The sequence below is a fragment of the Coturnix japonica genome, chromosome 17 (genome assembly GCF_054131305.1).
Source record: "Coturnix japonica strain WE chromosome 17, WE-NBRP24, whole genome shotgun sequence".
Taxonomy (NCBI): domain Eukaryota; kingdom Metazoa; phylum Chordata; class Aves; order Galliformes; family Phasianidae; genus Coturnix; species Coturnix japonica.
In genome coordinates, this window is record NC_140679.1 from 12,935,737 (window position 1) to 12,962,521 (window position 26,785).

Genomic DNA, 26,785 nt, shown 5'->3' on the forward strand with positions numbered 1-26,785 from the left:
AAGCCACTTCTCCATTTACCCCTTTACCTTTCCCCAACCTGTACGATTTGTAATGTGCAACAGTTTGTGATACAAACCGTATCTTGGATTACTTGCCTGTGATCACTCTAATGCAGTATTTTCTGTGTTCCCACAGTTTCAATTAAGCCCAAATGAATTAAAACCTCCCCTGAAGAACACAGAATTTAAGTTCAATGTGGGTGTGCTGCTGGAGCATCGAACCACTGCCATAGACACCATAAAATTAGGCAAAAATTGACAGAAATGGAGGAACTGAGGTGTGGAAATGCTGTTATAACCATTAAGCTTACAAGCATGAAAGGGAAGACCAAAGAACTTACAACCTTCTTTAACACATGGATCCTGCCTTCACTTCTCCATAACATTCTTCTTCACCCCCAGGAGCAGAATGGAGGACAGCCCAATCCGCCTATATCAATACTGAATACAGAATAATCCTCATTTTCAAGGAGGCCGTGATTTATTTCTTCTGGCTCATCCGTATTCCCACATTTCCCTTGTGCATTTTCCCTTGTGACAAACATGGATTTAACTCCAGCAGAAAGGCTCATACTTGCATTAAACACAGTGACCGGCTATTACAGTTACAATATAAGAAACCCACGGCATTCAAAACCTCTTTGTAGTGAGTGAAGGTAGAGACAGAGAAAGTTCACAGAACACCGGGAAGGGGAAAAGGATCAAAACCAATGTAAAACTTAAGAAACAGGTGCCAAATCTATATGTGATACAAATCTAGATGGAGATAAAAGCCAGAGCATAAGAGGCTTGGCCTTCCCCCAAGACTTTATTCTAATATAAGTTCCATCACTTTGTTTTTGGTTAAAAAAAAAAAAACAAAAAAAAAACAAACCAAAGTCATAATTTAATACTGCTTCAGGATTCTCAGATTTGTCGTGCTGTTAACATCACACCCGTTTTTAAGAGGATGCTCCTAACTTTGCCTCTGGATGGAAGCGTTGTCTCTGCCCCACAGGCTCCTGTCACTCTTGCTTTGCATCTTTCAAGGCTTGAAGTCTTTCTAAAAGGGGTGGATGGGAATAATGCCACATTGAAAAGATCCAGTCAGAAACGGGGAATCCTAAGTTATCTTTGTTTAGTTTGATCAAAGCAGAATATAGGTCTTTAGCCTTTCCAAGTTCCTTGGCAAATGCATCTGCTTGAAACTCAAATCGTCGGCTCAATACAGTCAAACAAAAGGAGAGAATCTGTGGAGAAAAATACATAAAAATTACCTAAAAATTCAACCATCTGCACTATTTACTATCAGTAAATAGCCACTGCTGTACCTTCCTTCCCCCATCCCACACATCACTGTGGCTGTAGATTGAGCTCACTAAGATTTATCCAGGCCAAACACACAGCTGGGAATCTCACATGGAGCAGCAGCACTATGAAATAGCAGACAGAGCATCTAGAAACCTCCAGCTCTTCTCCACAGTAATAATACAGTCAACGTAAAATTGTTACTTAAATAGGACAGCACTTCAGCACCCACATCTGAAAGGCACGTTCAAAACCATACCTCATTGTAAGGTGAAAAGATAAACTGGAAAATAATCATCAAGCCTATCAGGGTCGGCTGAGTCTCGTAGAAGCCAAATGCAGCAAAGAGTTCCTTTCGGCCAATCAGAACGGCAAATAAGAAGAAGCAGAGGAAGGAATTCATCTAAAGAATAAAATAGAGTCAGATTTCATAACTGGCAATTGTTCCTCCATTCTTCTGCAAGGAGCAAGACCAATTCTCCAGTTCATTCTACCCACCAAATAGAGCAAGGGAGGGATGGCAGGGTACTGTATGCTCAGTAAAGATACAAAAATGAAGATTAAAGGGAAAAAAAAAGAAGAAAACCAACAAACCAACATTCTGTCTTGGAGCACAAGTGTATCATGTGAATGTACACATCTGGAAACAACTTGAACCAACCACCACCACCAATCTGCCACAACTTACCTGGCTGATAATGATGTTTTTGACAGTGTGACCCAGCTTCCAGTGACCCAATTCATGACCAAGGACAGCCAGAACTTCTTCATTTTTACATCCTTGCTTTTTATTCTGAGGGAAGAAGAAAGTCAAACTGAGCACAACTGAACCCATTTTTCACTTATTGTTTTCTTATGTCACTGAACTTTCCCAAGAAATGGGAATTTCCCATGCTCTTCCATTCTACCAACACATACAAGCTCTTAGCGAGACCTTTTCAAGATGATATGCAGAAAAAATGAAGTTGTGAGTTCAACAGTCTTTCTACCATGAGGCAGCAATGTATTGTTCCTATCTGTGCAGACCTGGAACAACACTGGAAAACTTGCCTTCCAAATTCTCCCCAAAGCACTTTTGCCTGCACTAAGAGACACTCCTATGATGCACTGATAAGCAAAAGCTCTCCTTTCAAAGGGAAGCTTAGCTACAGCAGTCCCAAGAGTAGAGACAGAAGCTAAAAACTCAAACAGGTCCCTCATTCCACCAGTCACAGGGAAGACCTATTTGTTACGTGCAGGAAAGCAATGGTTTGCTAAAGGCACTGTCGACTTCTGAGGTCTCTTCGGTGTTATTGGCACCCACTTCACAGTGATTCAGGGATACTTTGATGATGGAATCTGGGGTTTCAGTATCCCACTTAGGACCCTTAGAACACAGGGGATAATCTCACTAAACAACAGAATGAAAAGCAAAGGGAGGGTTGGGAAGCATAACTCACTTTTGTTTTAGACTTTGTTTCTTCATTCTCACCCTCTTCTCCTTCTACTGGCTCTTTATTCAATGCAGAATAATCCTCCAGAAGGGTGTCAAACAGCACAATCCGCTTATTCTTGAAGAATCCATAGAAGTAAGCATTGCTATGAGAGGAACGCTTAGAACCTGACAGGGAAAAGCTAAGATTAGAGACCACAATTCAGATCATCCTGCTCATAACAGCTTATACGTGAAATCTCAGACAGAACAGATGCTTTCAAAGGAATTGCCAAAGTCCTGATACAACACAGACACGCTCAAGCAAATGATTTCATGGGCTGAAGTGTATTTTAAGTAGATTTTATCTCTTTTACTGACTGAAAACCATTCACAATTCTGAAGCTGTAGGGGCAGATAAGGAAAGACAAGATGAAGAGATGAACTAGAGAGGTCGGGCAGTCCCTTGATATTGTTTGAAACAGGTAAATTCTTAGTTATTTGTATCTAAATAGCCTGAATGGTGGACCTACAGGCTCTTTCTACTACTGGCAGAATATAGGCCAATAAAACCATCTCTTTCCAAAGAACAGACTGCTTCAGATGATCCCATTAAGTTGTCTAAGTCAAAGGAACTAAAAATCCACAGATTTCAAGTTACAAAGTCTTTGTATTCAAAACACTCACCTTCAACAACATACACTTTTGTCAATGGGAAGTCAATGCTCTTTGCCATTACTTCAATTTGTTGCTTGAGCTCTCCCTCAGGAAGTGGAATGAATTTATCAAATAAAGGAGCAATGTAGTCCGCATAGATTGTAACGAGCACCTGAAAAAAGCCAAAATCGTGTTTAGTATTAACTACAAGCTAAGGAACTGATGGTCTTTATCACAAAACCTTGCTGTGAGGTACCGTATCTCTTCCCACTGGTACCAGATGCAGACTGATGCAAAATAGAAGACATCAAATTAGCACGGGCTAATCCTCATACTCACCAAGGACACAACTAACGTGAAGAGCCAGGCATAGATGAAGAAGTAATCACCCCCTATTTTAATAATATAAAGCAGAAGGGATGTCACTGGCAACAGGATGCACTGTGTCACGATAAACTTCTTGATGGCATCCTTAACAAAAAATCCCAGTGTCTGCAAAGGAAGGACAGCAGTGACATGTACAGCATAAACACCAATGGGTCTCTACACTGAACAAGCAGGAACAAAATAAGACAAATCATGAAACAACCATATGGGAATAACAGCATTCACTCTGCCCACTATACAATACCTGCTGATTGAAGCCGTGTTTCTCTTCTATGACAAAAGTGTTATATAAACTCCACGGGAGACCAGTCAGGGCACTGAACAGCGTTGCGAGCAGCAGGAACACCAACGACTGAACAATCTGAAAGCAAAACAAAAGATCTGATGTTTACTGAGCTCTACTGCTGTTATTCCTGCTGTCAAAATGGATTCCATGTCAGTGGTGTAACTGAAGCTAAAGCTGGATGCATTCACAGGAGCAGCATTAGATTACTGCCTGCTGGAGCAGCCGCCCTTACACCAAAGCAAACTGTTTTCATAAAGGAGCTGCTGCTTGATGCTTGAAAACTGTGTCAAGCAGCTGATCCAGCTGAACTGCGAGAACAGCTCTTTCTGCCCTTAGCTTACAGCACATACAGGGACGGATCACATCTACAATACTTTAAAAAGCCCTAAAGCCCCATCTGCCATCTCAGCTAGCCAAAACAGCACTGAGATGTGGCTCACTCCATGTTTAAGGCTTTCTGTAGCATTTTAAGACTGCTTACCTCATATTCTGGTCCAAACCCAGCACGGCCTGAAATCTGACCAGACAGATTCCAGAGAAAAGGAATTCCTCCGCAGATGAGAATCATCTGGAATGCAAAAACACAAAGCACAGAGCCCATGTGAAGGAGGCTGGCACCTCGTCCTGCTATGATTTCAACTCCTGAGGGACCTATTGGTATTCCTCCTGTTCTCACAGCTTTATCTTCCTACCTCCTGCTTAATTTGAACATACAAATCAAAGCAGCTGCAGCCCTTCAAACAGAGGAAGGGGCTGTATTTGTAATCATTGAAAATTACTCCAATATTCCTTATAATTTCCTCAATTATTTGGAAAGCAGAATTGGCTCAGCTGTGCCCCAACGCATAATGGTACAGGTTGTAGCTGAGCAGAATCATTCAGCACTGCACAGAGCAATCACACGCTATCTGACCAATCTTTTCACAAGTCAATATAGGCATAAATGGAACCTGAACCACTCAGATCTAAGTTTGATGAGATGCCACAGCACCAACAGCACGAGATCACTGCAAAGTATTTCACCATCCCTCCACATTGAAAATCACCACCTGATGCTGGAGCAGCTCCGGTACTTACAGTGCCCTCCAGCTCTGAGTACAGCCCCGACCAGAAGCTGAAAGTACTTTTGTCCAACTGATACAGCCGAGATTTCTCAAACGTTTCTGAATCCATGATCTGTCCCAATTCCCACGGCACGTGTGTTGTTGTTCTGTACACCCGCCTCTGAAACAGAGAGAAACAAACTTCAAACCAACTTCCATTACTTTGAAAGGGAGGAATAAAACTGAGAGAAGTTGGAAGAGACCCTTAAAGGCCATTGGGTCCAACTCTGAGCATTGAGCACAGACACACACAGCTCCATCAGTGCTCACAGCCCCTCCAGCCTCACCACCCCAATGAGCTGCTCATCCCAGCGCCTCACCGCCCTTATTGTAAAGAACTTCTTCCTTAGATCCAATGTAGATCTCCCTTTTCAGTTTGAAACCATCTCACCCTACTATCACAGAGTCACAGAATGAACCGGGTTGGAAGGGACCTCAAGGATCATGTAGTTCCAACCCCCCTGCCTGGCAGGGCCACCAAACATACACATTTACTAGATCAGGTTGCCCAGGAGACCCCATATATCCCCATAGAGACCCCATAGACCCCATAGATCCCCACAGAGACCCCACAGACCCCCATGGAGACCCCATAGATCAGGTTGCCCAGGGCCCCGTCCAATCTGGCCTCGAACACCTCCAAGGACGGGGCATCCACAAAGATACTAAAGAGTCTGTCCCCTTTCTTACAGCCCCTTTTAGCTGCTATAGGCCTCAGCACACGGGCCCGTTTGCTACATAGAGGAGCGAGCAGGGCACGGACGGGCTCACACCGACTCACACCGACTCACACCGGCACTGAGCGGCCCCGCCGTGCGCTGGGAACGGGCCGCGCTGGGAGCAACGAGCTCCGCCCGTCGGGCCGGGCCCTCCACGCTCCCACCCGCCGCCCCCCACCCGATGCCGGCCTCAGCTCGGGCCCAGCCCCGTCACAGCCCCGCCGACCTGCCGGTGCGCCAGGAAGGCCTCCCACAGGTACACGGCCCATGAGAAGAGCAGCACGGAGCTGAAGATGCGCTTCTCGGCGGGCAGCTCTGCCCACAGCTCGCCGGGCAGCGCCATGGCCCCGCGCCGCGCTCACGCTTCCTCCTTCCGCCGCCTGCCCTGCAGCGCCCCCTGCCGGGGCGGAGGAGCGGGGCAGGGCGAGCCCGGCTCTGCGGCTGATGCAGCGAACAGGGTGGGAGGGAACACGAGGGACGAGACCGGACCTATGGGGAAGGGGCTGAGCCGGGCTCTACGTGGTGCCTGAAGCCGCTGATGCAGCATTTGATGGACATTCGATGCTGCTTTCACTGCAGGAGCGAGAAGTTTCTTAGCAACCTAAAATGCAGAGAAGAAACTCAACTCCCACGCGGCTCCTTCCTGTGACTTCAGCAGAGCTTGAAGGGAATTCCCACCATGTTGGATTGATGCAGCTTTTAGTGCTGAAGCCACTCGTGTCCATTCAGTCCTATGAGCCCACAGAAGGCTCCTTTTCCCCCTGCTTCTTTCCAGTCCTACCAGGAAACAAATATCTATTGAGTCAGTCCAAAGTACAACGGAGCTTCTCTCTGTAATCATTAACATCCATCCCTACGTTCAGGTGGAGGCAGTGATGGGTCTGCCTGGCACTGATGCTCAACACCTTCATCAATGACAGACAAGGGACAGACAAATTGTCATCTCCTGGTGCATCAGCAGCAGCTCACACAGAGACAGAATTCTTAAGCAACAAGGATTTGCAACGGAGCACATATAAACCACATAAGAAACGCAAACTCAATCATGGTTTTTAAATGATAAATGATTTGGAAGTTTGACATAAAGGAAAGCACTCACTGGAAGGAGAGGTGATGCTGCAGCAATACATGCACTTTAGGAGGATGCTTTATTTATTTCAGACACCCCCCAACCCCAGGTCGAAGAAACAAGGCCACACTAAGGATTTACTGTACAGTAAATAAATGGGTGAAAAATTGTAATTTATTGAAACTCATAACTCAAAAAATATAAGATGCTGTAGTGTACAATATGTTACACAAAGCACCCTCGGGTGCACATTCAAGTCAACTCCATCGCCCCAAACCCTGGTACCCCAGCACTGTTCCATACACAGTCATGCACATGTACGCTGCAGGAGGAAGCCTCCAGTACTCTGATGTGTTAAATAGCACCAAAATCAGCAGTCCATTGGAGAGAAACAAAAAGGAAGGAAGGGGGGGGGGAGAGGAGGGAGCTAAATTAACTTGGCCAATGCTTTTGACAGATATTATACATTCATGTAATTAAACAGTCTAAACTAACCTAAAGAGTGTGATCTGTGACAGCTACTGCTCTGACGTGAATTCTCCCCATTAGCAGCAGTGCAGGCAAGCTGCTCCGAGCAGAACTGCTCACATACTTCCCACGCAGAGCTCGTCTGCCTTTTTTGTCGGAAATAAATCTATAAGGGCAGTGGAAAATTTGGATCTTTCAAGAACAACTACAGGCCTTAAGTAATGGAGCTGCTTTAAGGCAAGGTCTCCGCAGCCCGTCAGCGCCTTGTCCAAGATTGCCCTCAGGTTTTCTAAAGAAGGGGCAGACGAGGGCTCTGCCAACAAGGGCTGCATTTCTGTGAGCTGCCCGTCATCACTTTGGGGTACGATGACGCTTTTGTCGCCACTCGTGCAGCTATTTAGTGGGGAGTCCTTCTGACCCTCCCCCTCATTCTGCAATGCTCTGTCTACAGGCAGCTGCTCAGGGGACTCCCATTCCACCACCTCATCAAAATCATCATCGTCATCGTCATCTTTTCCCTCACTTTCCTGAATGAATTTTAGAAATGAAGACTCAAACCCCATTGGTTTATAAGTCTTTAAATCAAACGGTCTGGAAACGGGAGGCTTCTGAAATTTGTCTTTTGCAGCAAAAACCGCATTTCTTTTGGCGTTCTGATTAACTGCGCTATTATCGCAGCCTTCTGTTTCTTTCTCCCTTGGCAGTTCTAATTGTAAACCAGATAAACAAGAGCTATTTTCTTTTTCACTGTTTTCAGAAAGCTCTTCAGTGTTCCCCGCGACCGACTCCCTGACGTTATGCTCTTCCAAACAGCTGCTTTTGGAACCGTGGTTACAGTCTAAAGTGCCCGAATACGTAAAGGCACTCGTATTGAAGCTCTCACTACTTGACGGACATCGATTTTGCTCCTCACTGCTCACATCCTGATGCTGGCAGTCGGCGTTTGAAACAAGAGACTTCTCCGTTTCCTGCGGACATTCAGGATCAGCCGGTTTCTCCTCTTTCACTTCCACATCTTTTTTATCCATGTCTGAAGCCGGCTCAGAGCAGGACCGCTTTTCAGTCATTGTGCCGCATTTAACGCAAAGAACAAGATTCTGAAGCCTCTGCTCTATGTACACGTTGGTCATCTGGTGTGTGCGTTTATAGTGCCTCAATATACTGCTTTCCAACTTGACGACAGACAGACATCCCACAACCATGCACGGGTACTGGGTCTGGTTAGAATTCTCCTGACACATTTGCAAGGCTTCCTCTTTAGTTTTGAAAGTAAGCAAATGCTTATCTTTACTCCTGCTAGGTCTTTTCGGTTTCTCTTTTATCTCCTTCCTAATCTGCTTGCTTAGACCAAAACCGCCTCTCACACAACCTTGCCCACCTTTACTTTTGTCATGATTATCTTGCTCCTCTTTCTGATTCCCAAAGAGATCGTTGTAATATTCACTATGTCGGAAATAAACGTGCTGAGAATAGTGGCTGTAGTTTGTGAAAATCCGATTACAGCCATTGAGGTCGCAATGGATTTCAAAATCCTTGTTTATTTTCTCTCCATTGGCGTGTTCTTCTATGAGGTGCTGTTTCAGCTCAGGGAAGGTACAAAACACAGCAGGGCACTGGGCTTGATTGCAAGCAAACCTTACAGATTCAGTCCCAGCAAGCAGCTTTTGGTCATCCAACTGTTCATTGTGGAAGTCACTACAATGCTTAGCGAGGTCTTTAGAACAGAAAAAACGCTTACCACACTCTTTATGTTTGCATGCAAATATTTTTTTACATTTGACAAGTTCCCTTTTTGATCCTGCTTTGTCTTTTTCTAAGCAAACCTGTTCCTTATTATACTGGTGAACAGTCCTGTAATGGCGAATCAAACCTTTCTGGTTTGTAAACGCAGAGTTGCAGCTTTTATGTATGCAATGAAATGGTTTGTGGTACTTATGCAGTATGTAACATAAGTTTCCTTTAGCAACCGTTCTTTTACTTCCTCTCCCTTCCCTTGCTTCCAGTTCTTCCCTATGGCCATCCAGAGTTGCTATTTTAGATGATTTCCTTATGTTACCATCCGTTTCCTCACCGGACTCCAGATCTGTTTCAGAACTACACTCCTCCTTTTTAGGATGGCACCGCTGTTCAGATCGGTCAACATATTCAACCTTGGTTGGACAGACAGGTGTTGAAACAGCGCTGTTTTTATGCACATTGTCTGAACACAAGCCAACATGATCCATTTTTTCACCAGAACACACCTTATGAGCCACCTGCTCACAGCCAATCTGATGCTTGTTTCTATAGTGAATCCTAAGGTGTGTTTTTCTCGTAAACGATCTTTGGCAAATATGACACTTAAAAGGCGAGTACCGATGCTGGAACATATTTAGCTGTAGAACCATTTCCTTGGAATAGTTATGCTTTTTAACATAATGCATTAAGAGAGCTTCTCTTGTCACAAATTCACACGTGCATCCCTGGCATTCGCAGAAGAACGGTTTAGCTGCCAGCTGAGTAAGGTACTGGCTGGGCAAGTTATCTTGCTGCTCTTGGAACTGAAGCTTTGAGGTAGTTGCATCGACTCCTGACTCTGGGCACTTCGTGTCTCTAGATGAGCAGGACTGTAAAGAGCCCAAAACACGCTTACTTCTTGAGGAACTCTGAATGTTAGAGTTTTTTAAACTGAGATGTTTTAAGCCTAACATGAGTTCCAACATGTTATCTTCAATATTTGATTCTCTAGAACTGTCATAAAAAGATGTTTCTGGAGAAGAAGGATATGTTTCTTCCTTGAAGCTGTTGTTTCCTTTAGCATTTATATTACAGTATGAGTTTTCTGGAGAGTCAGTATTTCTGTCTGACTTATGACCTAACTCTGTACTGTCGTCTGTAGGGGACTGACTTTCGGGAGCATCATTCAGCAGATCAAGAACGTCTTTAGTTTTCACTTCCATACCTTTTTTACCTTTGAAGTTATACGGATGAGCCCTGCGGAGGTGTTTGTGCACACTTCTGGAGTTCTTGTGTGCAGAACAGCAGCCTTCGAAGCCACAGGAAAATTTCTTTTCATCAAAGCAAACTGCTGCATCGGAACACTGCTGTTTCACATCTGCTGAATGGAAGACTCCTTCCTGGGACATGAGAAAGCCTGGAACTGTCTGACCGTGAGCCAGTGTTTCAATCAGTAAAGGAGGGACCTGGCCTTCGTTCACTGAAGCAGTCCCGCTGCGGTTTCCACAGTGAAGACTGCAATTACTTTCGCTGTCTAGATCCTCACTATCAGAGAGAGCTTCTTCTTTAATCTGGGGGATCTCCTCTGATCCTGTGGAATCCAACGTTTCATTCTGATGGGAACTTTCAGATTGTTCGAGCAATTGAGATTCTTCAAGTTTCACCGTTTGCTTCACTTCCCCATTGGACACCGCAATATTGTGCACTGCAAGGTGATTCTGAAACTCAGTTTTTGAATAATAAAACTTTTTGCAACCAAAGAAGTTGCAGGTATATGAAGCATCCCTGAAGTGCTGCGCCTCGTGGTGGTAAAGTTGCCCCAAGTCACTGAAAACAATGTTACAACCATTTAGCTCGCATTTATAACGAAGATCTTCATGCGTTTGTTTGTGATTAAGAAGCTCGTTAACTGACCCAAATCTGGCATAGCAGTCCATTGACACACACATATAGGGTTGAGGTCCACAGTGCACACGCTCGTGTTCCCGCAGATGAAAGGATGTCATGAAGTGTCGGCGACAGAAAGCGCACTTTTCCCTCCTGTTTTTCATATCCAAGTAGTGCTTCGCGTTCTCATCGTTGTTTTGATGCTCAGCTTTCAGATGCACGCTTAAATATTTGAACTGTTTAAATACTCTGGAACAATCTGTTCCAGGACACGGGTAGATGTCTCTGTCTTGTAGCTGGCAATTCTCCAGTTGGCTGAATGTGACGTATTCCTGTGTATCATTCCCAAAGTCTTCGGAGAGCTCTGGTTGATGGGACTTCTCCTGAGATGTCGAAGTGGGGCTGACGGGAGCTGCTATCTTTTGTGGTGATCTCTCTTTTTTCAGTATTATTTTCTTTTTAGGTCTGTGTGTTCTACTAGGTGGCATCTTAACGTGTTCCATTACGTGTGGTACGAAAAATTCCTTTCTCTTGAACTTTTTTGTACAGACTGGACACGTGTAAATGCCATCTTCCATATGCATTTTAGAATGATGCAGTATTCTAGCCTCTATACATTCCCTTTTGCAAAGCACACAGAAAAATTTGTACTGAAGCCATCTCTGGTATCGTTCTGAAGAACCAATTGGTTTTTTCACTCTTGCTTTTTCTTTGTGGTAGTTTATTGGGTCTTTTCCATCATAATATTTGTGGTCTTTCGCCTCATCATAATCACTGAAGAACGTTTCTAACATGTCCGTTTCGTTGATTGACATATTACAGCTTGCATCATCCTCAGAATCAGAACCTGCTTTCCCTAAAAGTTTAAGGCAATGTCGCTTTAAAGTCTTCCAGTCCCAAAATTCAGGATCAAATGGCCAATATGCTTTTAAAGCTAACAGCAGCTCACAACGGAGCGAGTTTGGAACCAGTGCATTTTCTTCATCAAACTTTTGATCTGGTTGCATGTAGAGCTCCTCCAACATATTAAATCCACTCAAAGTTGGCTCCAACAAAAATTCAGTGAGCTGACAAGCTCTCCGAACTTCAAGGTCTTCTGGTAAAAGGCATGCTATTGTTTTACACACCGATGTCTTCATTTCATCGCTTCCATTCGATCTGATCTGAAGGGCTCTCACACACAAAAGAACAGACACAGCAAGTCCTGCTTCTTCTGCCTGTTAAAAACAAACAGATAGCCACAACTGTTACTTTCTTTTGATACATACATGCATTCCAGAGCTGTCCTCTGAAAGAACTACATGACAATAGCATCCAATAGACTCAGAACGCATTCAGTCTTCTGAGTGTTGCAACCCTGAGTTCACCAGCATCACCTACAATATTTTAAGTTACTTTATATAATGAACCTGCTCAGTGAGGGGATCCATCTCACATTTAGTGCATTCTGTGGAGGATTCACACTAACCAGTTTAGATGTCAGAGCACAGAATCATAGAATATCTCAAGTTGGAAGGGTCCCAAAGGATCCCTGAGTCCAACCCCCAGCTCCACACACCACCACACAAAAACCAGATCATGCATCTGAGAGCAGTGACCCAACACTCCTTGAGCTCCAACAGCTTGAGTCTGCACCTGCTGCCCCGGGAGCTGGCCCTCCCCTGTCACTGCTCCAAATGAAACAATTCCATTTGCATTTAACGCCTCTGGAATGAAGGATACTTACTTCAGACTGTATGACTCTTATCAAGAAAAATAAATGCTGTAGAGTCTTGGCAATGATGCCAAATTGACGACATCTCTCCAAGAAGGAATCTAAAGAAGGATCTATTCTTCTCTGCAATTTGCTCCAGAAAAGCGTCAGCTCCCTGCAAAGAATTAAAAACAGAACATAAGCACGTTGCTGATATACACAACCTGCATGGAGTCTACACAACTTAGTGTTGATGGCAGGATAATATAAGTGTAAACAAAAAACACTGCACTCTTCCATCAGGTCTTTATCTCCTAGAAATGCTGACAAGAGCAGTTTACTGTGCCTTGCTTCCATACGCACATTGGATGAAAACAGTTTGTCTCCTGTTATTCAGCGGGTAAAGACAAGAGGATTTATTTTGTTTAATACAGACATCTAGAGTTGAACAAATTGTTTAAACTCCCTTTATAGCCAAGAAAAAAATAAAAGCCACAACCACAATCACAGAGTCTTAACTTTTTAGACAGAAACTCAAACTGGGCACAATGAGTCACAATACAGCTCTCCCGCAGGGCATGAAGCATAGCTGCTGACATCCGCATTCCAATGATACAACTCTTCCCCGGTGCTTTAAGACTCTAAATCTCTGAGATTTACAAATATCTGGAGTTCAGGAGTCAAATGGATGGGACTGGTCACTTTTCTGTTGTGTGCTGCAACAAAACAGGGGGCAACCAGGAAAATAAACTGCAACACAAAGCTCCATACAAATATGAAGTACTTCTTTACTGAGAGGGCAGCATAGCGGTGGCACAGCTGCCCAGGGATGTTCCAGAAACACAGGGTGGTGGCACTGAGAAATGTGGCTTAGTAGGCAATACTGTCAATAATGGTAGTTTTTATTATTTATTTTGCCATAAGTTATCTAAACAAGTATTTTAGCCTGATATATTTCTCAAGTTAAAGATGCATTCACTTCCACTATGTAGTTTCTGTACTTTATTAGCTTAATTCTCTCACACAAAAGTCACTAAGTAGAATGAAAAGCAGCAGTAATGTGTATTACTTACCAAGAGCAATACACATTTGCTGTTTGAAGCTGATGAGTAAGGTATGTTGTACAAAGAATAAACGCAGTGTTTTCTTGCCCCTCAGACTCCAGATTACATATGATGTCCAGTACTTCTTTGCAATCCACCTTCGCAATCTAAAGAAAATAAATTAAGAGCATACTTAGAAGACAAATACATGTTTACCCAGTCAAAGGAAGCTGTCTTAAGCACACAAACAAAACACTGTCTCGCAGAACTCACACACTTACCTCCTTTGATGACAGTTAATACTGTCACCTCCAATAATTCATTAGATATTTTGGAACTCAGCTGCTACACTCCTTCAGCTTCAGTTTTCAGTATTGCACAGATAAGCACCCAATAAAGAGAGACTGTGATTTACTAACCTCCTTAATGGAGTCCTCGTTAGGCAGCATAGAACACACACACGTGATGTAGGCTTGGCGAAAAGATGCGACGTTTGCAATATCTGGAGAATCTGCACACAGCTTTGACAAGGAAGTGGCTTGCGGGATGCAGTTGGACTTCATCAAATGTTTTATTCGCATCTGCAGAAAGGAAGGCCCTTCTCGTGTAATCAATTTATTAGCTAGGGAAAGAAAAAAGCCTTTGAGAATGCAACAATTCACAGCTGGCACCTCCCTGAAGTTGCCTCCCTGCACTCAGAGTTCATTAGGACGTTGTGCGACACGGCCAGCTCTCTTACAGAGCGCTATGGTGATAAAAAGGAACAGCAGCAAATGGAGCATTTTCTCCCACACAAAATCCCAACAGCTCAGGAAGGAGGGAATGCTGGGCTATAGGAAATGGCAGTGGGGGTACTTTTCAAAACCAATCCCTGACACACACCAGCCTTTTGGTCTGGGTCAACCAAATACAACCAGTCACCTCAAGAGACTGCAAGCTCCTTCAATATTATGAGTGTAACTCTTAATGACTTCCCTGTAATTAGCCAGCAAAATCCAGTCAGTGAAGTTCAAAGCCACAAAGGAGTTGCATTAGGAATTAAAGCCATTTTTACATTGGTTCAAGACACCTGACTGAAAATCTTGGTGCACAGTTTGATTCTCTTTTGAGGTACGCAGCACGTACTTTGCCCCAGCTGCAGAAACATGGTTCAGGATGGAAATGAGATTATTCCCAAGTCATCAACATCTAAAAAAAGACAGCTTGACAGTCTCCAGATCTACTCAAGATTCAAAAGACCATTGATAACTGGGAGGAAGAAGTCAGTGTGCTCTTATACTGCATAGAATCATGAACAAAAATCCAGGAACAAACTGTCTGATGAATCAGAGAAGTGATGGAATTCCTGACACACTCTTACATGGCACACATAAGGATCAGCGTTCTGCAGCCAAACAACTTAGGGAGCAGAAACTCTTCTTTTAGTGGAAAAAAAGAATTCCTTTTGAAAGCATTCCTATTAATGACACTTGTAGCATAGCTTCAGTGCAGATCTGGCAGTGAGGATACACTATTCAGTGTGCCAGGGAGAAAGTTTCAACCATAAACAGAACTCAGCAACACACGAATACACAACACACACATCCTGCACAAAGCAATTGGAACTGTAACTCCTTACTGATGTCAAATCATTGTTTCCCCACCAAAAGTGGGCTGAGTTACTTCTTAACAACCCCACCTCATTGCCAGCACCTCCTGCTTACCTTCCTCTGTTTCTACAGGTTGCTGGGACAGGATTTTCATAAGAACTGGATTTTTCCATACTCCTTCCCTTGTGATGTCCACCAGTACTTGGAGGTTGTTGTTCCCAAATTCCAGCAAAGCATCATGTGAATCCTGAAAGAATAGAAATAAATCATTCAAAGTCTTTGTTAAACATTAAAATCAGGTAATTTTTAATTACACATCTTCGTATTTCATTGAATTCTAATTATTTCACAATGCTCTTCAGAGCCATTACTGCTCTGAGGTCCTTGCACTGGGCTTTTCACAACACAGCATCCTTTCTCATCAACATGGCTTGGGCTTGGGCTGGAAGGGACCTCAAGGATCAAGTTCCATCCCCATGCCTTATCTATAACGGATAAACAAGTACTACCGCACCACCAAATCCTGTGTCCAGTTTTAAGTTTATACTGACCCATTCACCACCTGGATAGCTTTGTTTTCTAGTGACTGACAGACTCAGAGCATGAGGCTCTTCAAGGAGGCCGAGCATCCCTGCAAATCCGTGAGAAAATCACTCTCAGCAAGAACTGCATGAAGACTCAATAATGAAAAAGGACAAGAGAAAGATGCACATACTACAAAACTCATTGCAACCACCTTCCTCACATAACACACCAGCTGCATAATTTTACATGAGCAAAAACCCTCTGCTCTGCAACTTGGTCTGTAACAAAAAGCATTACCTCTGTAGGATGTAACAACAGTGGGACTAGAAATAGAAAGGACTTACTTGAGCAAGTAATACTTGATCAACCTGAACATGCCCTGTGACAACAGGCTGTGGCTGACATGAGAGCAGTCAGTGCTGCTAACAGAGACAAAGAAAGGCTTTCAGACTCCCATAGCATCTCCACAACTAACTTGTTACAATATGGAAAAGGGGAGAATAACGTGGGTGGCAAAATGAGCTCAACCTCCAGGTTCAGAAGCTTACACATGCTTAATGCAGCAATACTGCAAGAGATGGCTTTAGGAAGTCACTAGTTCTCAGCATGCATTACATATAGCAGCATGACTCAAATATCCCTTCCGGGAACTATTTATCAGAGAAAGAACCTGGATTACAGAGTTTTGAGCTCTGCAGTTCCATAAGAAACACACACAAAAGACAACTCCTGAATACACAAACTTATCTACAGACAGGTATGCGTTATACCCAGAAAGCACTTTCCAATTCACAAGTGCCAAAGAAGATACAAGTACATTTTTGAGCATCATACTGCAGTAGCTGAGGTTTGCTGCCTCTTAGTGATATTCATCCCAAGCCCCTCCCTGCTACTGTGTTTCATGTTCCATATGAGCCAGAAGCTGCTGCCTTAGACTAAAACACACATCATCTGCTGCCTCCCCTGCAGCAAGATGTAACTACAGAACAAAAATATCACACAGCCATCAACTTGAGCAAGGCTGAAGTTGTACTATGAAAAGACTGCAGCCCTCAGGTGATGGCATTCAGTGATCCAAACAACCAATGTGAACAAGGTGTCTCCCTAACAGCAACTCTTCCCTAGGACAGCTCTCCTCACCCCTGAGACCACATGCTAAATTGAGTCAAAATACATAGAGTGCTGTATGTGTTTCTTATTAAAATGTTGCCAAACGTGAGTTAAGACTGAATAAGGATTTTATTTTTTTTTTTAAAGGAAGATATATATTAAAAAAATATGCAAAATTGGGGAAAAAAGAGAAATCCAGAACACTTACCTGTATGGACTGATGGAATTCTACCCACACCTCATGTGGCAATTCACTTTCAGGAATTGAAAGGAGTAGCTCAAAACAACTCCTGGAAAAGGAAGAGGCAAGTAAGCAAGTACCCAAACAACTCCTGCTCTTATGATAGATAACATCTGTGACAGACATTACTAAACAAAGGAGTGACAGTAACACTGAAATACATTTGACTGCATAAATCGATTAAAGGCCAACATCAGGCCCAGAATCAGGCATCAGTTGTCAATACAGAGGTGTATTCCTCACTGTGCACAACCTTCCTGGGATAACACGGCTGTAATCAGACAGGAAGTCTGTTCAGTGCAGCTTGGGAACTTCATACTACAGAATTCCTACTCTTCTGAAATGGAGGAGGAAGTCAGACCTAATTGCTGTTCTTTCATATAGGCCATCAGGCTACTGCCTGTTTTTAAGGAGAAAAAAACAACAAGGAAATGACTGTACACATTTAGAACATTTGTTTTTATTTCAGGGGTAAGTACTGATTAACACTGGCCGGTTTCTTTGGAGACAAAGCAGTAAGACTATGGCCTACACTGCTCACAAATGGGGTTATTTAACCTTACACTGAGCACATGGACAACATAAACTCCAAGTGCTGCACAGAACAATGTCACCAGGTCAAACTACGTACATCAACCACAATGCAATGCCTAGAGAAACCACAGGGCTGTCGTACAGCAAAGAAGCTCCCACAGTTCACATCAATACTGAGAAAGAAAATCAGTCCGGGTCTCCCATACAACAAAGACACCGAATAATTGCTCTAGGTTAGACCTACATCATTTAAGAGTTCTAATTCATGTTAATTATTGCTTAATACCTCCTCTCCCAAATGTTAATTAAAAGACACGATTGGACAACAGAAGTTGCTATTCTCCCCAGAGAGAAAGTCAACCGCTATTGAGCATAACAGCTTTGACTTCAGCTCAACATAATGCTGCTGGTTCTTCCTAACATCGCTCTGTACAATTCAAAGGCACAATTTCATCCTGTAACTCTATTGAGAGCTGTCCAACATTCCAACTCCTTTGCTCTGTTAAAGAACAAGGCCTTGGGGTTTGGTTTCTCCTTCATGTCATGCTTTCTACCCATAACATACTCTTCACTTTCTTTATTCTGCAGAGCATCTCCGGGCCAAATAAACCCAACGTTTCATATTTGCATACAATTATTATATCACCACTTTTATAGACAGCAATTTAATTGCATTAGAGAATTGCATTAGGAGACCAGCATGAATAGTCCACCTGCAGCCAGAAGTTACTCTGCATTTGTTCTGAGCTGAATTAACCCTTAAGCACAGCCAACAGAGTGGTACACCTGAGTTAGTGAATTCAATTAGAACAGTTTATTAGACAGAATAATGCTGTGTTAGACATGCAAAGATAGCAAACTACCACACCTGCCGACTCACAGAGGTGCTATGAAAAGCAAGGGCTCTCCTCCTGGAAGCAATACACAGACTAACTGCTTTAACCATAGTTATTACTACTTAGACATTCAGATCTCCTTTCTTTCAGTGGTTGAAAAAGCACATTAAACACCTTGCTGAAGATGTGGAAATGCTGAACTCCCTTTCAAATGACTTCCTTCACAGCAGGGGCTGGCTTGGGCAGATACTCCTCCCAACCTCTATAATCCTGTGCTTTGCAGCTGTGGAAATGAGCACCCTCAATCCTATTTCATCCAAGAGCCACAACAAGGACCATTCCTTTTCCTTCACACTCACTTGCCCACCCTGCACAGCACATGAGCAGCACCACAACCACCCCAAGCTTCCCTTCTATTTTCTAACGTTAGGAAATGGATCAGAACATCCTCACACTGCACCAGCATCATTTGTAAGGAGACGATGGGAAGGAGAATGAAAACACTGTTGTGTCTATGACAGCTCCCAGAAGTGCCATCACAACACCATGCTTCCATATCCCTTACCTTACGTTACATTCTTCCTCACTCACAGAACTTAACTTCCATCTCTAATTCCCTGCCTCAGCTCCACTCTCCTTCCTATTTAAACTCATATGAAGATACGATGGGAGAGCTCAGAGTGAGGAAAACAGCACATCTAACAACCTGTGACTCAGAACTACCCACGACCTCACACATTGTCTCTTTCATTCTTCAGATTCCTCTCAACTGTAAAAAGAACACGATGATTCTACCACACCAGCCACTAAGTTAGCTAAGTATACAAGCCGCACCCTGACGGATGAAAGAAGCTGCACTCCAGGCACCACTGAGCCCACATACAAAGACAGAAGGTAAACTTTTAAAGCTAAATGAGTAGGAACCAGCAGAATAGTGATGAAGAAAAGAAACAAAACAGAACAAAGGAAAAACCAAAAGGACAGGAATAAAATTCTGATGCTACGGACATGGCTCCATTCTCATTGGATGTATTGATAATGAAAGGCTTCCTTTGATGCCATTAAAATACACAATTAAATCTCTTGATTTGTTTGAAGCAGGAAAAATGACATTAAAGCCATTTTCTTTAACCCTTGACAGTAGATCTGGTAGAGCTATTGATGGTGCCTCAATGGTGGTTGGTAAAAGTGGGACTTATACATTAATAGAAGAGGATGCAATTGCCACAGCAACTCATGTCTGGTGAAATACCACCATGAAAAATTAACTGCTAAAGCATAAAAATGGATAATGCCATGAAATCATCATCAAAGCTGTGAATGTCATCACTCCAAGCAACTGAATCATTGCCAGATCGTGGAGTTCCTTACAAGTATTGATGCTGCTTATGGGCCATTCTTTGTTCTTCTGAAGGAAGGTGGCTGGGTTGGGGTAAAACATTAAAAAGATCCTACAATCTGTGGGATGAAATCAAGGCATTTATGGAAACTGAAGGAAATTCTGTGCCAGAACTTGAGGTTTAAAATTGGCGGATGGATTTAACGTTTTGGGTGGATTTGACCACTCCTTTAAACGAGCAAAACATGCCTTTGAGGTCAATAATCAACTCAGTGTTAAGCTTCAAACCAATGTGAATTATGGCAAGCTCAAGTGATGGCAAATGATTTCATGAATTCTGATGCATTGGCTGGAACAGAGGAAAACACACAGCCCTGCTTTCCATTCTGATAAAGCAATCTGAAAATAGTTTTCAAAATTGCTTGAAAATACAACAATTTTTTGTATATTTGGGACTCCATTTTCAGTCCACATAAATATATGACCTGCCAGTCTTCAAGAGGAACGTGTAGAGTTGCAAATCAACTCAAAAACCTGACCATGTCTCTTAGCATGGGAAGATACCCCTCACTTCACAGTCACACCTTATTCATGCCATCACCTTTTGGCTGTACATCCATTTGTCAGCAACTGCTTTCATGGATGCAGCACAGGAAGAGTAAAATTACATCAGAAATCTCTGTCAACACCTTGAGAGCTCATTGAGAGCTGCAGCCACTGCTATCAAACCAGGCACTGGTGCTTGGTTACACAGCTACAAGGTCACATATCCTACCAGTGCTGAGGTGTTGTTGTTGCTCTTACTTTCTAATATATGTTTTATTAAAACAAGCTATTTTTGCAACATTGGGATATTATATGCAAGGCCCAAGACAATCCCTCTTCACTCAATGCAACCCAGGTTGGGTTGGACAGCCATGAGCTAAAGGACTTAGCAGTGGAAGCCTTCAGTTTCCATGTTAGCATCTTAAATTAAACAAGGAGAGGATCACAAACTAATTCAGGAGAGAAGGAATCTGATTTTATGTATTTTTCTCACCTAGACAGAGGGAGAAAAAAAATAAACCACTGATAGTTCATATTTTCTCTTTACTCCAAATATTAAAAATAAAAGAAGCATCATATGGACATATCTGGTTCTGAAATGCTGACTGATATTGCAAGTTCATACATTACAAAACAAGTACTGCAAAAGCCTTCTCAAAAAGAACACCAGAGCTCAGATCACAAAGCAGACCAGCTACTGATAACAGAGACAAGTCAGCTTACTGGAAGACTAAACTACTCATATTTGACAATGAGCTTTATAGCCAAGGTTCAGAAACTTTGTCCTTCTGCCCTGAAGGAAACCTCACCATCAAGGAACAACCAGTGTGCTGCTCTCCTTCCCAGGTCAAGGCCATTAACTGATGGTTCTGGAAGCCTCTTACACTATGGTTTTCTCAACCACAAACAGCATCTCTGCACTTGAAAGTGTCTGTGAGGAAGTTAGAGAACTTCCAACTTTGCTTCCACCATTAAAGACAGGACCAAAAAGGAGAATTGCTTTACAAGAATCATTTTGCTTTCAGAAAGGGATCTCCTCGTAACTTACTTGCACTACAAGCAGGAGGACACACAAAGACAGCAACTGCACAGAGACTGATGCAGGTTTCTTCACCTACACATGAAAGTCTGGCATTAAAGCTTGCGTTCAATGAGGACTAAGCTTTTTCTACTAAAAAAAATAACTTTTAGAAGCTTTATGAAGGAACTGAGTCTTCTGAATACCTTCAACACCTACCCAGGTGTGGAGGAACAAGACAATACATCCTGAACACAGATGTCAGTTTAAGTCTTACGCTGTATTTCAACAACTCACCCATTCATTTGTAAAGTACTGTTTATGCTTTTCATTTCATTGACTTTAAAACATCAATGTACCAACTTAACACTTACAGCACCAGCCTGCCCAGCACCAAGAGAACATCCTCACATTCCGTGGTCAAGTAAGGCCGTGCGTTCGCAAAGCTTTGGATGGAGATCCGATATACTTCCAAAAAGGGTAAAATATGTTCTGATGCACCTCGACTGCCAGCGTAGTGAAGAAGTGTCTGAAAGAAATGGGTTTTTGTGATTAGTTCTTACAGTACACCTTTCTCTATCAATGACATGCAATACGTGGTAGGGATGGTGGGTGAGTTCTGAGAGTGAATTCTTAGTCCAAAGGAGGGCTTCTTCTGTACAACTGGCACAAAAGGCAGATCCACAAATGTAACACTGAAGCACAAGGTTGGAAGAGACCTCCAAGATCATCCAATCCAACCATCCACCTACCACCAATACTGCCCATTAAACCAAATCCCTCAGTACAACATCCCAACACTGAGATTAAAGGCATCTACCAATTGCACTATATTAAAGACACACATATACCAAAACAACAAACATGAGGCCACCAGTAGAGAACTATGGAGTCCAGATCACACCACCATGCACCCATTTTCCAAGCACAGGCACACAGTACTGAAGAAGTCACCTAAAATCCAGCCTGCTTTAAGAAAACAATGAAGTTTCAAGAGTAGCATTTCCTCAGCTTCTTAAATCTTCAATCAGTGGTGTGTTGTTTTCCTACCAACCGCTGTGTAACACAGAGCAGGCAGGGTGTGCTGAGCTGAGGGCAGCACAGTCCTGCTTCCAGGCAGCACCTCCTCTCTGAAGGCAGGCACCCTACAGCCGTGCAGCTGGTGTTCTGATCAACCACAACCTCCTCCAGCCCAAACCAGGCACCAACATTAAGGTCAGATGCAAAGAAGAAAAAAAAGGTGACAGTGTTGGGCTTTGGGCAGTCCTCAGGGCCAAGGCTGTATGGGAAAAGTTCAGTTGTCATAGGGGTGTTTGGTCACATCAGATTGTGACAGGACACTGCTAAACAGGAACGATGGTGAGCTTGTTAAAATAAATGCAGTCATTACAGTGGCCAGAAACTCCTAAAGTGTTCAACATAGCAAGAAATAAACAGCCAGCTCCATGGTGTTCTGTGCACTGCTCAATGCTGTGTCAGTGATCTAACTATTCCTTGACAGTCCTAGGGTCAAATTTAATGTAGGCATCCACTCAACCAGCACAACCACGTGTGACGTTCAACAATGAAATCTATGGAAACACTAAAAATAAGACTGTTTTGCAAGCTATTCTCCCAGAACTCAGTAACAACCCCTGTATTGAATTCAAGTATACACTAACCCAAACCACAATGTTAACAGTTTTAACGAGGCTGGAAGTTTACAGAAACCACCCTTAAAAACCAGACAAAACTCATTAACAAAAGCAACGAGTTGCTAATGATTGTTTATTAGTGTAAGTGCCTCTCTAAGAAACTGGTGAAGGATTTAATAAATGAAATAAGACATCAGAAGAATTACAAAGGCTGTCAAGCTGTAATTCCTTGAGATACTCAAGTGATTGATGACTATCATGAAATCATCTATTTAGAAACCCTGCTAGGAGCCTATCGTTATAGTGACTGCAGAAATAGAATATCCTGATCGCTGTACTTGTCTAAAAGTACATCCATTAACAGCAACTTACCCAATTTAGTACTTGGCTATGACAGGCATGTACATCATTCTCAGGCTGGAGGGGCTCTGAGCACCACACGGAGCTGTGGGGGTCCCTACTCACTGCTGGGAGTTGGACTGGATGGCTTTTAAACGTCCTCTCCAATTCAACCAATTCAGTGACACTATGATTCTACAGCAATACAGGGCCTGTCAAACATTCTACAATGTTTCCCAAGAGTTTACTAGTGAACACCAGACCCTTCCTGTCAGCGCTATCTTACAACTGAGGTCATCTCAAGTCAGCAATTCTTTTGAGTAGCCAATGACACAAACTTTCCCTGGAACAGATACACACTGAAGCCATCGCTATATCCTCTTTCCTTTGACTACAGTTACAGATGTAGCCAGAGTGCCCTGCAGACAACAGAGGCCACAACCATCCACCTACAGCACAACCCACAGACTGACCCAGGCCCTCAGTTCTGCACTGATCCCCAAGCATGTATTGCAGCATTGCAAGGCATAGGTGCACTTCTCACAACAGCTTGGAGTTTAACATAAATAAAGGTATCTCCTCATTAACAGACCTGATCACAGCTGAAAGTCCTCCAATGATTTCACCAACCCAACTGGCACTGAGGATCAGCAGATGAGATTCTTTGAGGTGATACACACTCTGCCTCACCAATCCTGGTCCTCATGCACACAACCTGATCCTACCAGTTGGTGTCTGTGTACATACAGACTTACCCCAACAGACTTGTTCCTCATAACGTGCAGTCCATCACAACAGCTGCAGAACCAACCCACTATTTAGGTGTCGAGACACTTAGTTGTGTCATCCTGAACACTCATCTTCCCCTCCTGCCCAAGAGGTACGTGACCAAGAAGACAATATCACCAGACATTGCTCCCATTAACAACTGCAGGAAAGCAGCACAAGTTTCTGCATCACCAACACTGCTTCCCCTTGCACAGAGCTGTCTGGGTGCTATTTGGTTCACCATCTGTTGTGACCTGACAGCGTCAGTTGCTCCCACAGTGCCAGATAAACCCACAGGATGAGAAACCTTAAAGTATTTTAATGGCTCTCACCACAGCTTCACCTCCAGACCCTACTTAAACACAACTGAAATGAGTTTCTCCCTAGGCAAGACCTGCAGCAGTTCGATGAGCTGATGACAAGACTCCATGCCATATCTACGAGCATCCCCAGTTAGAAGGGGAAACTGATATAAAACCATCCCCTCCCACAGCAGTTTGACAGCACAACAACATCACAAACCCACACCCCATTGGCTGGGTGAGAGCCCAACAACTGCATGTCCTCCCCTGGATCTCTAAGAGAACAATTATGACAATTAGAACTATCCAAAACTGATGACAGCACTCGATAAGTTTATTCCGGGTGACCAAATGAATACACGCATTGGTCATCTTGACAATATCTGCTGCAATAAACAGCATTGGAGGTGATTTTTGCAAAGCCTTAAACGAGGCACAAGTAACACATACAGAGATTTCCATGTCACAAATCTCAGTGCACACACAACTTGGGACATAAACTGCACTATGTGTGAACCGCACCCTGAAGCTTGCAAAGCATGAATATCAGAACATAACAAACCTTTCCAGCTGTGGTAAATGCTGAGCACCCTCAGTAAGTTTGCAGACAGCATGAAGCTGGGGGAAGCATCAATCTGCATGAGGGTAGGAAAGTGCTATGGAGAGACCTGGGCAGGATGGTTGCTGGTCTAAGACTGATGGGATGAGCTTCAATGAGACTGAGTGCTGCACTTTGGGCACAACAGCCCCACGCAGTGCTACAGGCTTGGGGCACTGCAGCCAACAGCTGTGCAGAGAAGGACCTGGGGGTGCTGGTGACACACAGCTGAACATGAGCCAGCAGGGTGCCCCATGAGCCCCATGGCATCATGGCTGTGTCAGCAGCAGTGCAGCCAGCAGGAGACCATCCCTCTGTGCTGGCACTGCTTGGGCTGCACCTCAGTGTGTTAAAGACATGGAGGATCTGGAGCGTGCGCAGAGAAGGGAACAGAGCTGTGAGGGGTCTGAAGCACAGCAATGGGAAACAGCTGAGGGAAATAGATGGGTCCATCCGAGAAGAAGAGCTCAGGAGAGACCACATTGAGATTACAGGGGAGACTACAACTACCTTGTTAAGGGGAGGTGGGGGTTGGCCTCTGCTCCTGGGTAACAGTGGTAGGATGGGATGTGATGGCCTCAAGTAGCACCACAGGAAGGTCATGTTGGGCATTACTATGAAGATCTCCAAATCAGCAGTGATGCAACGGCAGAGGCTGCACAGCGAGTGATAGAGTCACCATCTCCAGAGGTGTTCCATAACCGTGGGGAGGTGGCACCGAGCTCCATGGGCAGCACTGCGGTGGGTGGATGGTTGGACTGGATGATCTCACAGGCCTTTGACTGACTCTATGATCCCCCCATAACACAGCACGGCTGAGCACACAGGTGTCAAACAACCCTATGATGACAACACCACATTTCAGCCCCCCATGAGGCTGTTGGCCGCAGCGAGCAGCTGGTGCTGCCCATCCATTCCGAAATAAAGGCCGGGTGAGAGCAGCAGCAAACAGGTTGGGCTTTAAATCCAACAAGCAGATGATGTAAGCGCACAGCTCTCCATAACCGATGTCGTTCAGGATGGAATAACTCATTAACCGCACAGATCGCTATGGCACAAAGCAGCAATGCCCACAGGTAACCAAGGGTAAGCAGTGAATGCTCCCATTCCGGAATCGCTCATTCCCGTCACACCGGCATTAAAGCACCGCTCGGGGCAGAGCTCGGGCTGGCAGCGCAGTGACCCGGACACACATCCCGGCCGCTCTGACACCCACACGGCGCCGTTTCACGTTCCGAGCTCACAACATCCCCCCATCACCGCCCCGAGGCCCCGCACCCACAAGGCCGCACCACAACAGCGCCATACGAACGCCGTTATCCCGGCCGTGCTCCGCCAACACCCGCCGCACCCCCCGCTCCCGGAGCCTCGCAGCGCGCAGTGAGGGCCCGTTACCTGGCAGAAGCCGCGGCAATAGGCCCGTGATGACGCCTCCGACACCTCCTGCTCGCACAGCTCCGTCTGCAGCTGCCACAACCGGCCCCGCAGCGCCGCCACCAGCCGCGCCATCTCGGCCCGCGGAGCCGCCTCGGCCTCAGCGTCCGCCATCTGCAATCGGCCCCGCCGCGCGTAGGCACGGATCACGTGACGGCGCCGCCGACCTCAGCGGCCCGGGACGGCGGCACGTGACGCCGCACGTGACCGGAAATAGCGGACGGGGGTGAGGGACAAGCCCTTCCG

At 44.3% G+C, this 26,785-nt stretch overlaps 2 protein-coding genes and 1 long non-coding RNA gene across 6 annotated transcripts; all 3 read right to left on the reverse strand.

The window, feature by feature from the left end:
• Positions 1-255: 255 nt before the first annotated feature.
• On the reverse strand, positions 256-420 carry LOC146758127 (uncharacterized). Its single transcript, XR_014935279.1, has 2 exons — positions 368-420; positions 256-336 (listed from the first exon to the last, which is right to left on the reverse strand). It is a non-coding gene; the product is annotated as an uncharacterized LOC146758127 (long non-coding RNA).
• Positions 421-462: 42 nt separating this feature from the next.
• Positions 463-6,210, reverse strand: ZMPSTE24 (zinc metallopeptidase STE24). The gene is made up of 10 exons (XM_015883418.3): positions 6,077-6,210; positions 5,106-5,252; positions 4,510-4,596; positions 3,987-4,103; positions 3,695-3,847; positions 3,386-3,527; positions 2,727-2,887; positions 1,976-2,080; positions 1,547-1,690; positions 463-1,229 (listed from the first exon to the last, which is right to left on the reverse strand). Exons 1-10 carry the CDS (start codon positions 6,191-6,193, stop codon positions 1,005-1,007), a joined length of 1,398 nt encoding a protein of 465 aa, XP_015738904.1. The 5' UTR covers positions 6,194-6,210; the 3' UTR covers positions 463-1,004.
• Positions 6,211-7,055: 845 nt separating this feature from the next.
• RLF (RLF zinc finger) lies at positions 7,056-26,667 on the reverse strand. Of its 4 annotated transcripts, XM_085518362.1 has the most exons (9): positions 26,501-26,667; positions 25,616-25,841; positions 21,839-21,993; positions 17,159-17,240; positions 15,430-15,562; positions 14,146-14,348; positions 13,757-13,893; positions 12,717-12,858; positions 7,056-12,207 (listed from the first exon to the last, which is right to left on the reverse strand). In XM_085518362.1, the coding sequence occupies exons 2-9, from the start codon at positions 25,715-25,717 to the stop codon at positions 7,504-7,506; spliced, it is 5,658 nt and encodes a 1,885-aa protein (XP_085374488.1). In that variant the 5' UTR covers positions 25,718-25,841; positions 26,501-26,667; the 3' UTR covers positions 7,056-7,503. The 4 variants fall into 4 exon arrangements, with proteins under 4 accessions (XP_085374488.1, XP_015738894.2, XP_015738893.2 ...); XM_015883408.2 differs by lacking the exon at positions 25,616-25,841 and having other exon boundaries at positions 14,146-14,307; XM_015883407.2 differs by lacking the exon at positions 25,616-25,841.
• Positions 26,668-26,785: the final 118 nt, after the last annotated feature.